The 17246-nt window shown below is 35.3% G+C and overlaps 1 protein-coding gene across 12 annotated transcripts in view; it reads left to right on the forward strand.

Annotated features, from left to right (window-relative positions):
- The first annotated feature begins 243 nt into the window (after positions 1-243).
- R3HDM1 (R3H domain containing 1) overlaps positions 244-17246 on the forward strand; it is a 130997-nt gene continuing 113994 nt past the window's right edge. For 6 of the 12 annotated variants that reach the window (XM_026015560.2, XM_026015561.2, XM_026015562.2 and 3 more), the window contains exons 1-4: positions 244-383; positions 1558-1768; positions 16471-16512; positions 16978-17067. In XM_026015560.2, the coding sequence (XP_025871345.1) occupies positions 1598-1768; positions 16471-16512; positions 16978-17067 (303 nt within the window). In that variant the 5' untranslated portion in view covers positions 244-383; positions 1558-1597. Of the gene's footprint in view, positions 384-1557; positions 1769-16470; positions 16513-16977; positions 17068-17246 lie in introns of those variants that run through there. The other 6 variants (XM_026015563.2, XM_072757629.1, XM_026015565.2 and 3 more) reach the window with 3 other exon arrangements.

Consider the following 17246-nt stretch of genomic DNA (forward strand, 5'->3'; position numbering starts at 1 on the left):
GGCTCGTAAAACTAATATATGTTAAAAATTAGTTGTAACTAAGCATTCTGATTCTTGTTTAGGACAAGAAAATAGTAAATTCACCAACAGTGGCATTTTTAATTTCTAAATTACCATATAGTGTTCATTTCTTTGTCTTTTTTGTTAAAATGTTTCCTTTTGTTTTAATTTTAGGCCACTGAAAGGTATGATACATTTGATCCACGACAGTCCATTTCAGCCTGGGAATCTACAGTGGTGACAAGGACATGGGACTCCTCCTGCCAGATTCCAGATGGTTCAATACACTTGACATCCTGGCTGACAACTGTGAAAAAGAACCTTGGATTACTTTATTTTATTTTTGTGGGACACCACAATCCCAATTCCATAGGATACGTCAGGTAACCTGTCTTATCACTTGAGGAAAACATACGCCTTTTCTTTCAAAATCTTAGTATTAAAAGCAAGGAACCAGAGTATTTTAAGAACTGACCTACCTCTTAGTAACCTCATTGTTTTGAGAATGAGCCAATTAACTCTGATATGGAATATAATTAATGAAAACTTTTAAATTCACTTTAGTGTACCTGTAACTTCAGAATCTATTTCTCCCTCTTTTTTTTTTTTTAATCTTTTCAGATATTTTATGGATTCCAAAATTTGTGTTTAGGTTTTTTTTTTTCATTTGTTTAGATATTTAATTGTAATTATGTCAAGTGATCTATATTATGGTAATCATTTCACAGTATATAGGTGTATCAGATCATTATGTCATGCACCTTAAACTTATACATTGTTATATATCAATTATATCTCAAGCTAGAAAAAAAATATAAGTTGTTTACATCAAGGCTTCTTTTTGGGGTCACATTTCTTACAGCTTCTAGATTGACAGCTGTCCCTGATACATTCCTATTTGATATCCAGTGTTTTCTTAACCTCACTAAAGATATGAAATATGTATTTGATTTCCTAAGTGTCTGGTAATAGGCATTGTTAGGCACTGAATCGCATTAGTCAGGAGAGTTTCCAATGTTTGATTCATAATATAGACTATTAATGCAGATTCCCAACTGTGTTTTGTATACAATGTGCTTATTTTTTTAATAATTATTTCCCTTTGGAAATAATTGATGGAAAATTTGAGAAATTTAGAACTCTAGGCGTCTAAACAAAGGCTATAATAGGAAAACATTTTTCTCACAGGATGATACTCCTGAAATCCTTTTAGAAAAAAAATATTCCTCATGTCATCTAAATATGCCTTTATAACTCTACAACCATTACCTTTCACTTTAATATGGCTTACTCTTTTATGTTTCTTAAGACCTTTTAAAAGTGGTATGTGCATCAGAATCACCTCATTTTTATAGCTCTTATTTCATTGTATTATGCTTTTTTGTATTTGTATATGTCTGCCACTAAACTCTGTATTCTTTGAAAGCAGGAATTTTGCATCTTTGTAAACTCAGCGTTATTCTTGGACCATAGAAGGCACTCGGTCAATATTGTACACTAACCGAATTTAAGAACTGTTTCCAACTGAATTTAAATTTTTTTTCCTTTCTTGCTAAGGCTTCGAGTTCCCTGTAGAATTCTAAAATAACCTTTGCTGATGAGGATGTCTGATACTGTTACTGTAAAAAATGAAACTGAAACAATGAAGGATTTGGAGGCAGAAGTGAAAGATACAACTAGAGTTGAAAATCTTATCAAATCAGAAAACTATGGGACGATTTTGGCAGAGAAGAATGAACGTTGTATTGACAACAATATTGATTTGCAGGTAAATAGGATTTTCTCTCTGGCTACAAATGCTAAATATTCAAGATATAGTTATACTCTTTATACCAAACTCACGTTTAGAAATCTAAAAGGGTAAGCTTACCCTTTGGGACATGTTTACTAGCTGATTTTTAAGCCATCTGGATTAGCTTGTTGAGTGTAGCTCTTTGAATTGCTTATATATTTGATTTGCTTTATATTTACTTGTAATGCAATTGTTTTTATTTGTATGTGGCCAGTATGTTTTTTATTGGCTTTCTGTTTTTTTCATACCACTCTGCATCTAATTGTTAGTGTCTTGAGTGTTCAGAATATAACCTAAGAGCCCTTAAAGAAGAGCAGAATAAGCAAGATTGAAAACTATGGTTCTCTTGGCAAAAACAAACTCTCCAGGGAAACAGTCATCCGTGACTGAGAAAAGCAGTTGGTGGGAAAAGAAAGAGGTCACTTGAGGCTTTTGTCACATGTATATGAGAACTTAGAATTAACCATGGAGGGACGCCGAGGTGGCTTAGTGGTTGAGCGTCTGCCTTTGGCCCAGGGCGTGATCCTGGAGTCCCGGGATTGAGTCCCTCATTGGGCTCCCTGGATGGGGCCTGCTTCTCCCTCTGCTTATGTCTCTGCCTCTCTCTGTCTCTGTCTCTCATGAATAAATATATAAAATATTTTTAAAAAAAAAGAATTAACCATGGAGAAGGCTTTTAATTCCAGGCATAGATAGAAACTGATGAATTGATTAACAGATTCAAGATATGTAAAAAATTATTTCAAATAGTACATACACTATTCACTTCTAAATGTTCCAGTTCTCTCTTGCTATATAAGAAATTACTGCATGGGGCACCTGGGTAGCTCAGTGATTAAGCCTCTCCCTTTGGCTCAGGTCATGATCCCAGGGTCCTGGGATCAAGTCCCAAAGCAGGCCCCTTCTGGGGAGCCTGCCTCCCCTTCTGCCTCTATCTCTGCCTCTGTGTGTGTATATGTCTCTTATAAATAAATTTAAAACAAGAAATTTCTGCAAACAAAGGGCTAACAATTTTTAAACACCATTTTATTTTTTAATATTACATGATTTATGAATCAGGAAGATGGCCTCAGGGCTTGGCTTAGTGAATTTTCTATTGCATGAGGCATCAGATGGTCATTGCCAGTATTTAACTGCCTGATGGGTTGGTGTGGAAGGTCCAAACTGTTTCACCCAAATATCTGGCACTTGAGTGGGAATGGCTGAATTGCAGTCTCAACTGGAACTGGGAGCACCGACCTACAACCCTGCCAACATAGTAGGCCCAGGATAGTTAGACTTACTGTGTGATGACTCAAGGGTCACAGAAACAATGTTCCAAGAGCCAAGCACAGCTGCAAGGGTTCTCTGGACCTACGCTCAGAAATCCCAGAGTGTTTCTTCCACTGCCATCTTTTGATGACATATGTAAATAAACTATTAGCCCAGATTCAAGGGAAGGGAAATTTGGGCCTGCCTCTCAGTAGGAACCTTTAATCTGCCACAAAACCTTACTTTAAAATACTACTTCTAACTCATTTGTTTTAGTTTAGCCCTATGAATAAAGATTTCTACTTTTGGAGAAAATATTTTTATCATTATTCTATCATTCTTAAATACATCCAGAGATTTTAAGGGCTTTATGAGGCTACTTTTTTATATAAGTAAAGAAGTTATTTTAAAAGTTATTTCATTCCTTCATTCAAAAATTGTATTCCCTATTATGTGCCAGAAATGTGTTAGAAAATGATGGCAACTCACAGCTATAAAAAAGCGTTGAGGCCTCACTGATTAAGTATAGTCAAATGGTAATTACCTAAGAAATTGGGAGAAATAACATACTTTTTCTAGTCATTTTTAGTAGTAGCACTTTTTAAAACAAAAAATTGCCAAGCCTGCAATCACTACACTCGATGATGGCAGTATGCCAGTATCCTGATTGAATCAAAAAAATCTGCTGAAATTCTATTGCATTCATGATTGAAATAGGAGAAGATTTCCTTTTAGTCCCTTTTTTACATCTAATGTTCACTCTTCTCGGTCATGCTTGTAAACAAGTGATTAATTTGGATTATTGCATTTCCTACCGTGTCTATTGTGTTGCCCTTGGTCATAAGTATAAGAGCATTCTGATGACCACTATTGAATCATGGCCCAGTTGTTGATATTATAAGAAAATTTCATGCATTCCCCCAAACACTTATTGAAAGCCTCTACTATGCCAAGGAAATACTATAGTAAGCAAAAATGGACAGAATCTGATATCATATTCATATAGCATCCTGACTGTCAAGATTGGGAAGAGGAACAAAGACAACATGAGAATTCATTTTATGTTAATCCATTAAATACTATATTCTCAGTTTATTCAATTGTTTATTAAAACAATTTACTGGGCAGCCTGGGTGGCTCAGCGGTTTAGGGCCGCCTTTGGCCCAGGGTGTGATCCTGGAGTCCCGGGATCAAGTCCCATGTTGGGCTCCCTGCAGAGAGTCTGCTTCTTCCTCTGCCTGTGTCTCTGCCTCTCTCTCTCTTTCTCTCTCTCTCCCCCTCTCTCCCCGTCTCTTCCCCTCTCTCCCCCTCTCTCCCCCTCTCTTCCCCTCTCTCCCCCTCTCTCCCCCTCTCTCCCTCTCTCCCTTCCCCTCCCCCCCTCTGTCTCTCATGAATAAATAAATAAAATCTTAAAAAGAAATAAAGAAATAATAAATAAATAAATAAATAAATAAATAAATAAGCAAACAAACAAACAAACAAACAATTTACTCTATATGAGAGGGGTACCTGGGTGGCTCAGTCGGTTAAGCATCTGACTCATGGATTTCGGCTCAGGTCATGATTCTCAGTTGTGGGGTCAAGCCCTACATCAATCAGGCTCTGTGCTCAGTGAGGAATCTGCTTGAGATTCTTGTTCCCTCTCCCTCTGTTCCTATCTCTCTAAATAAATCAATACAATCTTGAAAAAAATAAAAGAATGTACTATATGTGAGAGTATTTATTCTGCTTGGAAGCTTTTGAGGTCCAAGATGCCTCCATGCAAGGTGCCTGGCAAGAGACTTACATCAAAATAACTTATATTAAAAAAATTAAAAAAAATTAAAAAAAAAAAAAATAGGGATCCCTGGGTGGCGCAGCGGTTTGGCGCCTGCCTTTGGCCCAGGGCGCGATCCTGGAGACCCGGGATCGAATCCCACATCAGGCTCCCAGCGCATGGAGCCTGCTTCTCCCTCTGCCTGTGTCTCTGCCTCTCTCTTTCTCTCTGTATGACTATCATAAATAAATAAAAAAATTAAAAAAAATTAAAAAACAAAATAACTTATATGGAAGAGATTTTAGGAATGAAAGTAGATTAATAAGTAGAAAAAAATTTTACCATATTTTCACCTAATGTAAAACAAAGTAACTCTGTTAAGTAAGCATGAACAGAGAATAGAGTCTTAAGAAGAATCTAGCTAATATAAAGTTACCTTTTAACTTAATATGGATTACCCATTATGAAATGCTCTTCTTCTAACATACTAGAAATTTCATCTTTTTTTGGTACTTCTAAGATACTGCCTAAAGATTTCATTGTAATAGCAACGATTATGAGCAACTATTATTAACCGGGTGGCTCAGTCAGTTAAGTGTCCGACTCTTGATCTCAACTCAGGTCTTAATCTTAATGTTTGTGAGTTCAAGCCCCGTGTTGGGCTCGAAAATAGCAACTATTATTTTTAATCAAATTTAAATGTACGTGCCAACTAATATAGGCTTCCCGTTAAGAATTTTGAATAAACCAGTATATTCCTTACTTCCTTTTATATCGTTCTGAAAGTGAACTACCATGAATAAACTTAAGGCCCTTGTCTTGCTTTAGCACAGTAATACTTGAAGTGACTTTGGGTAATAAAAATTTTCCTCAAGAAGCATACATTTTATCCATTCCCAAGTCTTAATTTCCTGACCATCCCCTTAGTATTTTACTTAAGAAAAAGGATTTTAAAGTGAAGGAATATATTAGCTTCTGTAATACTGTAAGGAAAATCCTACAATTTCCTACTGGCTGGTAAAGATAGCATTTCATCAAACCAGAGAGAGGCCAGCAGATATTGGACATCACTTAGATGACTACAAGTAGACACTGTCTCATACAGCTCCTTAACCATTGTTATTTTATAAATAGTTCTGTTTACATGACTCTCTACTTTTTAAAAATGTTAGTTGTGTTTTTCATTCAAAGTTTTGTTTCAGGTTATATAATCTTTTATAGAACTTTTAGGATTACTTCCTTAAGAGCACTAAAGAGGATCATGGGGGAAGAGAGGAAAATATAAAGATGAAATCAAAGAGGGAAACAAGCCGTAAGAGGCTCTTAATCATGGGAAACAAACTGAGGATTGCTAGAAGGGAGGAGGTTGGGGCAATGGGTTGGGTAACTGGGTAATGGATATTCAGGAGGGCACGTGATGTAATGAGCACTGGGTGTTATATTACTGATGAATCCCTGACCTCTAACTCTGAAACTAATAATAGATCATATGTTAATTGAATTTAAATTTTTTTTAAAAGTAATAAATAAATAATAGAGGAAAAAAAGAATACCTTAGTACTAAGCAATCAAGAAATTAACTTATTCAAGTAATTGCTGTGGGGTTGTTCTGAACTGTTGATTGTGGTCCAAGATAATTGTGCAGAGTTTTTGCTTAAGTAACTTTTCTACTGCCACACTATTCCTATTGCAAATCTTAAGTTGCATATTGGACTTTATATGATTATGAAGTACTTAGAAGATTGGGGTGGTGAGGAGTCAAGTTTCTAACTTTTGTTTGACTACAACTAATATTTAATATGGGATGAATAGTGGGGGCAGGTGGGAAGTGTTTAATTTTCTTTGTATAACTGATTTATATGACATCTGGTGTTTGGTTTTTCCCAGAGATAGAATTCACAGATTAAATTTAGGAATTACTTGTGTTGTTTTTTTGCAGTCATTTATTTGAAATGTGAAATTAGAAATCTTGTACTCTGCTTACTTATTAATGCTTCATACTCAACTTTCCCATCCTTATACAGCTGCATCTTTTTACTTAACAAATGTTTTGTCTAGGGGTGTTCATCCATGTACATGTGTATGTAAACACGGTCCAAAACATATTTTAGGTCAATTTAAACAATGATCCTTCTCCTGACAAACTATTTATTGAACAAAAGGATGGCTAATTCAATTTGTGTTGGTAACCTTTGTTGTGAAGGAAATGAGAATTGATTTTTGTTAACAACTAGGCCTTTATGTGCCAAAGTGCATAAACGGCTTCTGATACACGAGTGAATTTTCCAGACACAGAATCAGTTGAATTAGATTTTTAGTATTCTCAGTTTCTGTAGTAAGTCCTTTGATAATCAAGATCAAACTCTTACATCTTGTATCCCCAAGTTAGAGTTAGTTCCAGTGCATTTCTTTAAAAAGGGGAAGATGGGGCATGTAAGAGACAGTAAAGCAATTGCAATCTAATAAGTTTATCAGAAAAATTCAAGATACAGCCACACATCAGCAGGAGGTTAATGGGCATTAAATTCCTTAATTGATAAAACATGCTAAAATTTTTTTATTTAAAGAGTTGAATAAAAGTCTGTCTATATAAAATCATACAAATCTTAACTGTTTTCCTATTTGTCTAACAAAGATATAAAGGATGTATATAATAATATACCTGGTATATAGTTAAGAGCCTAGCAAATGGTTGATTCTCTTAAAACGATGTTTATATTCATCAGCATGTTATTATTTATTAGCAGTAACACAACTATATTACTTCCCATTTTGTTCCTTTTATTGCCACAAAACATCCTTTTCTTTTAGTAACAAAAAATTTACTTCTTGGCGTAAGTGCCCCAAAATTTCAACAGTTTTTATTTCTTTGCATTAAGTTTTAGATCTGTTTACTGTACTTTTATTGTCTTTTATTAATATTTAATGAGTTCAACTTTTAAAACTAAAATTCACTTCCCATAATGCACCTTAATTTTTAAATTATTTCAAGGATTTGGTACTTTTCCTTATTGAACCTGGGTGGTATGCATATAAGATAGCTAGCACTTATATACACATTTACTTTTCGTGCTTCATGATTACATGTATAAAGAAGTTCACTTCTTATAGATGTAGGAGTATTTTTATGTAATATTGTTATTTTCTCCAGTAATTTCCATGTATATCACCAATAGGATGCTGAGATTCTTTATCTTTAATAGAAGTGGTAACTGTAAACCAGCTAGGTTTTAGTTTCTGCATGGACTTTTCCTTAAAGTCTAAGATTTAGGTCTTTGCATATTTAACCCTGTGTTGTTTTACTCAAAACTCCAGGTGTTAAATAGTATAAACCAATTAGTGATTGGTGTTGGTTTGTCAGTTTATTGATTTAAAAGTCCTATCTTCCAACTCAGAAAACTTGTTTTCTATTATTTCAGTGGAGATGATTAGCCCGACTTTACGGTTTTTATTGCTGCTGATCTTTAGCTAGACATTCAACACTTTAATTCATTATTTCCTCCCCCATATTTACCATTAACCCTTAACAATTACCTTGAAATGTAGTGAGAATTAATAAACTCTTCAAGGTGTGTTAAGAGTCTTAGTTGAAACATTTCAGCCATTACAGTTTAGTTTGTTCGTAGTAATTACATTTAGTTCATAGTAATTACAGATGAAAAATGATCCCCTTTTTGAAATAGATTTCCTCTTAATTGGGTCATTAATTGGTGGCTGTTTTTATATGCTAACACACAGTATAACTCATAAAGATTATTCTTTCTTAGCAGTACTTAATTTTCATGGTTTATCGTTTCTGTACTTCCATGGGGTTTTTTTTCCTTCAGTTTTCTTTTTCTTTTTTTTTTTTTCAGTTTTCTTTTATAATAAAGAGCTTTCAAACAAATCTAAACTGTTGTTAGTAGTTCAGGGATAGGTAAAGAAAACTAATGAAACTATTGGACCAAAAATGACATTTATGGTAAGCAAAAATCAAAAACCCCAGAACCCTATGTACCATTTCTTTAAGTTGACTGCATAGACTTAAGTTTCTGTTTGTTTTGTTGTTAGTTTAAAACTCTCTGGTGTGGGTTAGCCTTTAAGTTACAAGTAATGTTTTGAAAATCCTTCCACATTCGTATTCTGAAATAAATTTTAGATCTGTTTAAAGATCCTTTATTTTAAACAAGAAACCAAAGTACTGAAATCATCAATAATGTTTGTTTTTCTTTGCTTTCAAAATTTGATCTACAAAGTAGTAAATTTAAGAATAATCTACATTTATTGTAATATTACACCTTAATCACTTATTACTACTGAACCTCAGTTTTTCTCCAGGCTAATAGCTCATAGTTCTGACAGTGTATTAATACCCATTTCAAACTGAAACTCCTATAACATATTTCATATTCTGCATGCCATTTATTGGCCTAATACATGTTTTAAGTCAAACAATGTTAATTATAAACTGGGAACCTTGTCCCTTAGCATCTAGAGATGTCAAGGTCTGTTAAACAACTTGCTACATTTTTACTGTGACAATGCAATTCTGGTAAAAATGAAAAGCGAAACAGTAGAAAAAAATCAATGAAACCAGAAGTTAGTTCTTCAGAAAGATTAACAAAATTGACAAAACTTTAGGTAGATGGACTAAGAAAAAACACAACTCAAGTTACTAAAATCAGAAATGAAAGTGGAAACATTACTACCAATTCTACAAAATAAAAGGATTAAAAGAGGGTACTACGAATGTGCATCAACAAATTGGATAGTCTGGGTGAAATAGACAAATCCCAGAAACATAAAACCTAGCAAGACTAAATCATGAAGAAACAAAATCTGAATAGACCTGTAACTAGTAAGGAGATTCCATCAGTAATCAAAAATCTTTTAGCAGAGGAGAGCCCTGGACCTGATGGCTGTACTGGTAAATTCTACCACACATTTCAAAAAGTAATTCCAGGGTCTCCTGGGTAGCTCAGTTGGTTAACTGTCCAACTCTTGATTTTGGCTCAGGTCATGATCTCAGGGTGGTGAGGTGGAGCCTGCTTAAGATTCTCTCTCTTGCTCTTCCTCTGCCCTCACCTTAAAAAAAAAAAAAAAAAAAAAAAAGCTTAGGAATTAATCAAGGAGATAAAAGACTTGTACAATGAAAACTATATAGCAATGCTTAAAGATTCCATAACTAAATAGAAACACATCCCATGCTTATGAACAGATTTGATATTGTTAAAATGTCAGTATGCAAAGTGATCTACAGATTTAATGCGATCCCTATCAAAATCCAAATGACATTTTTTGCTGAAGTTAAAAAAAAAAAAACCCATTCTGAAATTCGTGGGGAATCTCATAGCACCCAGAATAGCTAAAATAATTTTTTAATTGAGGATTATTTGACATACAGTATATTAGCTTCAGGTGTACAACATAGTGATTTAGCCTTTGTATACACTGTAAAATGTATACCTCAATAAATCTAGTTACCATCTGTCAGCATACAAAATTAATATATTCCCCACGTTGTACATAACATCCCCTGTAACTTACTTTGTAACTGGCATTTGTACTCCTTAATTCCTTTTACTCATTTCACTCCACCCTACACCCACCAAAACAATCTTGAAAAAGAACAAAATTAGAGGACTCACACACTTAAATTTCACAAGTTACATCAAAGCTACAGTAATCAAAACTGTAGTACTGCATAAAGACAGACGTATAGACCAATGTAATAAAATAAGGAGCCCAGAAATAGACTCTTGAATTGCATACACAGTCAAATGATTTTTGAGAAGATTTGCCAACACCATGGACAGTCTTCTCAGCAAAAGGTGACTGGGATAGCTGGATATCCACATGCAAAAGAAGGAAGTTGGAGCTTTATTTAATGCCATATACAAAAATTAATACAAAATGGATGAAAACCCTAAAAATAAGAACTAAAATATGAAACTCTTAGAAGAAACAGGGTCTTTAAGGAGGTCAGAGTGAATACTGCAAAGCCACAAAACATACTGAAGAAGGTGTGGGTTGATATCCCCAAGATTCTGCATCTCAACAACCTCCCATTTCCCAGGCCAATGGGCTGTACTTTGAACAGTGAGGGTGTTAGATGCCTAAAGCAAAAGCAACAACACTAATAAAGGAAAACAACCATTAAGCAATGGAAGCTACCCCAACCAAATGATTAGTCACACCAAACTCCCTGACCCGTGGACGTTTTCAGCAGAAACATACACAGCCCGGAGCAGTGATATGCTGATCATGGCCCCACAGACAACAGGAGGAAAGCCACTGGGTTGATTCAGTATTACCAGAGAGGGAATGTGGCATTTTCAAGAAAAGAGTCGATCTGAGACAAGACTATATTAATGGTCTTCTGGAGCCAGATCCAGTGCCTGGAAACTGAAAGTATGTGTTTGGGTTCAGGGTAGATGGGTTTCCTTTTGAAAACCATGGACATGTGGGGAGATTATCACCACCATCACCCCTTACGAACCTGAGGAAGACATGCCTTGGAGGGAGGAGAGGTGCCCTCTATCCCATTTATATTTCTTCCAAAAAAGATTCTGAGTTGGTGAGAAAAGCTCAAAGTAGTGACCCACAATGTTGGAGTTAAATTCATAAAAGTCAAGAGTCACAGCTAAAGTTTCTAAAGCTCATCTGAGCACCGCTTCCATTTTCCAGATAACCTACACTGATGGAAATGAATTGCCCAGGATCACCTAGAGAGCTAGAGGCATAACTGAGACTCACCTTCTAGCCCTCTACCTCCATTTGGTTTTTCCAGAGCAGTAAAGCCTCATTTTTGCTCAACTACCCTAAAAGCATCAGTGTTTCAATGCATTTTACAGTGAACTCAGACTCTTTTTGCTTAGTCTTGTAGATGCTACAACATTTGCAAAAATGAGGATACTCTGGGGGGGCATCCCTGTCCAAGGCATAGACTTGCTGCCTAATTTGTGAGACTTGACTGGTAAGAGTCAGATAAGAAAGCCAGAGTGTTCTCAGAGTGGATGGGTTTTAGAAAGGGAAAATATAGTGCTAAACTCACATGCATATATGCCACCTGTTGACTCAGGAAAGATACTCAGCATCTCTATCAAGCTGGTGAGGGGAGACTAGGGACAGATGAATCTTGGTTTAACATGATTCTTGCCATAAGTGGTTTTCCTCAACAGAAAACTATGATGGAGGCTTACTGCAGGATGGCTAATCAAGAGTTTTAAAATATTGTTGGCCCTGAGTTAAAAGTGGTTTGAGGACCATCTTGCTGTGTGCCCTGAACCATCTTGCTTTCTTTATTGAGGGGCTCTACTATTCCATGAAAGGGGCCAACACAGATGGCTCCACCCTATCAGAATCATGGTCTCTGAAGAGATTCATCTTGTACAAATAAAACAGATGTTCAAAGCAATGACTGACCCCATGCAGCAATGTCAATTTTCACCTAACCGAAACAGCTTTTTTAACTAAGGGCTGTGTTGGAGTAATGTGCTTGGTTTGCATATATAGTTATTGCCTAAATTTCAATGTTAATTTTTCTCCATATGCAATCAATGTAAAGCCATATTTTGATATAATAATGCAGTGTTTATAAAGCATAATTCTTACTGATCTTTAATCAGGATACCAAAGGGAATAAAAGTCAAAATCTCTAAAACGAGGAGGGCAATTACTTGGGACAAAAGCTTTACAACATTGGATTTAGCAATGATTTCTTGGATATGACACCCAAAGGCACAGGCAGCAAAAGAAAAAAAAAAAGACAAATTGGACTTCATGAAAACCTTTTTGAATTGTACATTAAAAGACACTGTCAAGAGAGTAAAAAGACAACCTGTAGGAGAAAGCATTTGTAAATCTTATATCTGACAAGTGATTAATAACCAGACTATATATGGAATTCCAAAAAACACAAGTATAACCTAAACAACACTATTCAAAAATGGTCCTCTAATGGTCCTTGGAGATATATCTCTAAAGAAGATCTATGAGTGGCCAATAAGTACATGAAAAAATACACATCCTCAATCATTAGAGAAAAGCAAAAAACTACAATGACCTACTACTTCACACCCATTAGGGTAGATAGCAAAAACTAGAAAACAGATGCAGAGGAATTGAAACCTTGTACGCTTGGTGAGAATTTTAAATGGGACAGCCACTATGGAAGACAGTATAGCAGTTCTTCAAAAAATTAAAAATAGAATTACCATGTGATCTAGCAATTCCATTTTTAAGTATATATACCCCCAAAAAATTGAAAGAATTTTGAATAGATATTTGTATGCCCATGTTCTTGGCAGCATTATTCACAATAGCTGAAACGTGAATCAACCCAAATGCACTCATCAGCAGATGGATAAGCACATTTTGCTATATACATACAATGGAATATTACTCAGCCCTAGGAAGGAAATTCTGCAATATGCTATAACATCAATCAACCTTGAGATCATTATGCTAAGTGAAATAATTCAATCACAAAGGGCAAATACTGTATGATTCCACTGATATGAAGTACTTCATATAGTCAGAACATTAAGACAGTAGAATGGTGATTGCCAGGGGTTGTGGGGAGAAGGGAATGGGGAGTTATATTTAATAGGTATAGAGTTTCAGTTTTATAGGATGGAAGAGTTAGTGGATATGGATGGTAGTGATGGTTGCACATTATGAATGCATACTTAATTGTTAAGATGGCAAATTTTATGTGTAATTTTCTGGTTAAAAAATTGGGGAAAAGGTGAACATGCTTTAAATAATCAGATGCATTTTTTTAAATAATTTTATTCCTATTTAAAGCCAAATCTGGCTGCCAAATTGATACCAAAATATAAAACAAAGGCTGTTTACTTTTATAAATAACTTGTTTTCTCATGTATTTATTATGTAATTTCAGTTCTTTGCTTTTTGAAGTGAAATTACCACTGATTTTTATTGAATAATGCTACTTCAGCAAGTTATAATCTATTTATGTAGTGGTGTGTTTGTTTTCTGTTGCAGCATAGCATATTACTATAAACTTAGATGCTTAAAAGAACACCCACTTGTCAATTCACAATTCTGTAGATAAGAAGCTAAGTTGGGCTCAGCTGAGTTCTTTGTCTAAGGTTTCTAATGCCAAAATCAAAGGTGTTGGCCAGGCTGGGCCTCCTGAAGGCTTGGGAGAAGAATTTGCTTTCACGCTCATTCCAGTTGCTGGCATAACCTAGTACCTTGCAGCTGGCTCTAAGTGTGAAATCACATTTCCTGACTGACTTCTCAGCCGGCCAGTCAGCTCCTAGAACCTGCCTGCAGTCCTCCCATAGTCTCTCCAGAAGCCAGCAATGGTGTGTCATGACGGTCCTTCTCACCCTTTGTTTCTGACTTGCCTTTCTGCTCCCAAAGTAAACGTTCAGCTTTTAAAGGGCTCTCTTGATTGGATCAGACCTAGCCGAGCTCTCTCTGTATCTTAACATCAACTTCTTGGGACTTTTATATCTATAAAACCCTTCACAGCCTTACCTAGGTTAGAATTTGATTAAGTGATCAGGGGATGGGAATTTTGGGAGACCATCTTTAGTATCCTGTCAAAGGGAGTATTTGATCCATAAGAAGGTTTTTTATAGGTCTGATGTAAAAGTAAAATAGACTAAAATTCTGAAGATCTTGGGTTCTGTTTGACTGTTCAGTAATTCTGAACTTAGACTGTAAGGTTCTTGAAACCAGAAACTGTCTTATTCATCTGTGTAACCCCAGTGCCTGGCAGTGTCTTGTATATAAGCAGGAACTCAGAACATGTTTATTAAATAATTTTACCTCTCTCTTTTCATCTTCATCAAAGGTTCCTTATGAATTAAAACTGAGCTGGTGAACGCATGTATGTCTATGAAAACTCTAAACCATTACTATAGGAATAACATACAGTATCTTTGTATCTTCACTTAATTTTTTTTTTTTTTTTTTAGGTAAAATCTTATGGCTAGTGAGCAGAGATAGGACATTGGTCTTCTGACATGCTAGAATCCTAACATTTAATAATCTCATATATATATATAGAGAGAGAGAGAGAGAGCGTACTTTAGGTTTTTACAAAACCCCTTTTTAAATCTCCTTTTTAATTGAACCTATTCAAGAGCCTTGAAAATCAGTACAAATAGTTTGAACTTTTATACAGATAAGAATAAACCGAAAAAATTTGATCAGGATCAATTCAACCCTCCTGCATAGGAAATATAGTTCATATTGCCACTTAATCATCTCTTTTATTTAAAATTTTAAAGTTTTTAAAGTCACAGATCTTTTTTTCTTCTAATGCCTTGGAACTCAGTTTTGTGCATTTTCTAGTATTCATCTGTTGATTTTCTCCCACTTTTTTGCTTCTAAGCCCTCCATTATATGGCATAACTTTTTATTTTTGTTTTTTTTTTGGCATAACTTTTTAAATTCTATTTTTAGACTGTTATAAATCCTTTTGAACTAACTAAAGGAGAAAGTAAATAAGAACCGAGGACAGTTCCAACATGTGGGAATTCTCCTTGGCAGCACTGACATGTGCATTTGGGAGCCCTTAAATGCCATTTTCTTCTGTATAAGACATGGAAAGTCATTTTTCTTTATTTTTTCTATTTTCCTTTTGTTGTCACTGCCAAATTTGTAGTATGTATAATCCAGGGACAAAAAATCCCCAAAATCCATGGCTGCTTATCTTTCAAGAACCTTGGGTACCAAAAGGGGGACAGGAGACACTGGTACTGGAGATTCTCATTTCTATTGGTTTTACAGAAGGCTTTCGTGGATGTTAGAATGTAATGGCTTTATTTCATATGTGAAGCATACTAATCTAGGTGTTAAAGATCTTTCTGTTTTATGTTTGGTACCAAACTAGCTTCTTGGTTTTAATACATATGAATGACAGATTCCTGTTTGGTATTGGGGCTAGAAGGTAGATTGGAGGAAGTGGGGGAAAGTGAAGTGTGTTTAAAACCTATCTATCTGGCTCTATTTCATGGGCGTTTCAGCTTTCCCGAGGCAAAACCTGGTATCACAAACTAGAGCTGATTGCCCCAGCAGCTGTCCCAGTCATGTGACTGACAATCTTACAGTCATGCCGCATGAACATGCATACTGTAACTCTGCCCTTTTTTCTTCATTTCTGCCTCATTGCCTTACCCTAGACCGTCACAAACTGGTGGTGTACTTCTAACAGTGAAAAGTCTCTGTTGATAGAGAGTTGTACTCTGACGCAGTGTGCATTTGAAACATTCATTCTTCTTTGAATGTTTGGAAAGTTTGGAACTTTTCTAAGCACAGCTACTTAAAATCCCTCAGGGTTTGCGTGTGTGTGTGTATGTGTGTGTTTCCCTAACCTTAGTTAAAGTGAAATGTATTATAAAATAAACTTAAGTGTATATTATTTTGGTGCTACCTAAGAAGTTTACCTTACAAGTTCCGTTGAGCTCAGTTAACATGGAAATTGTGGCCATTTGCTGACTTGAAGAAAATGCCAACCCTCAGAATGATTTTAGGGAATCTTCCACAAGTGTGCTTCTGGGAGGAATCAATACTTTTTTACTTAAAACTGACTTTGATTTCCTCATTTCCAATACTTTGTGCAAGTAGTTTCCTCTGTGGTTTAGGACTGTGAATTAAGCAACAAACTCTGTTTCAGTATGAAATTTAATACAAATCTTTCTTGTGTGTTCAGCGGCCATTGCAGTCATTTGGACAGACAGGAAAAAGGTCTAAGGTATAGTAAATATTTTGTGCTGGCATGCCAAGGGCCTTCCTTCATGCTTGATGAATCCTTGTTTTCATACAGCGCTGCATTCAGTTTAGTTTTGTCATATTTTGTTTGGGGCAGAAAGCTTATTTTGTTTTATTTGGGGTTTTTGTCTTGCCTAGTCGCTTTTGTGCATTGCTTTTATATCTTTAATGGTTCTCTATCTATAGAGAAAATGGCTTTCACACCATTTGGGTTTTGAAATTGGAATTAGTCCCATTCTTGCTATTGCTACAGTTTTCAAAACTGCAGTTACTTGTTTTCACTTTTAACAAAGGGTTTTAGTGATACTTAATGATATATTTAACTTATGCATTTCACCTACTTTTGTACATGCCAGAAACTATAAAGAAACTTAAGAAACTCTAGGGGGCTTTTGGATATGCCCTAGATTTGTGAAATGTAGTGTTAATTTTAAATACTTTTCTTTAGTCAAGCTCAAAGTTAAAGCTAGTTCGGAGCCTTGCAGTGTGTGAAGAATCTCCACCACCCCCTACAGCTGAGATATCACAGGAGAACCAGGTAAAAAAAAAAAAGAAAAGAAAACCAAATATTGTTATTTAAAGACATGGTGCAGTAACCTGCTTCCTGGAGAATATTTTTTCATAAGGTTAAATAAAAGTTGTATATGCATGTGTGTGCATTATGTATGTGTTTTCATTCATTTTTTTTTTTAAATGAGTGAAACATTTCATAATACT

This window comes from Vulpes vulpes, chromosome 5 (genome assembly GCF_048418805.1).
Source record: "Vulpes vulpes isolate BD-2025 chromosome 5, VulVul3, whole genome shotgun sequence".
Classification (NCBI taxonomy): domain Eukaryota; kingdom Metazoa; phylum Chordata; class Mammalia; order Carnivora; family Canidae; genus Vulpes; species Vulpes vulpes.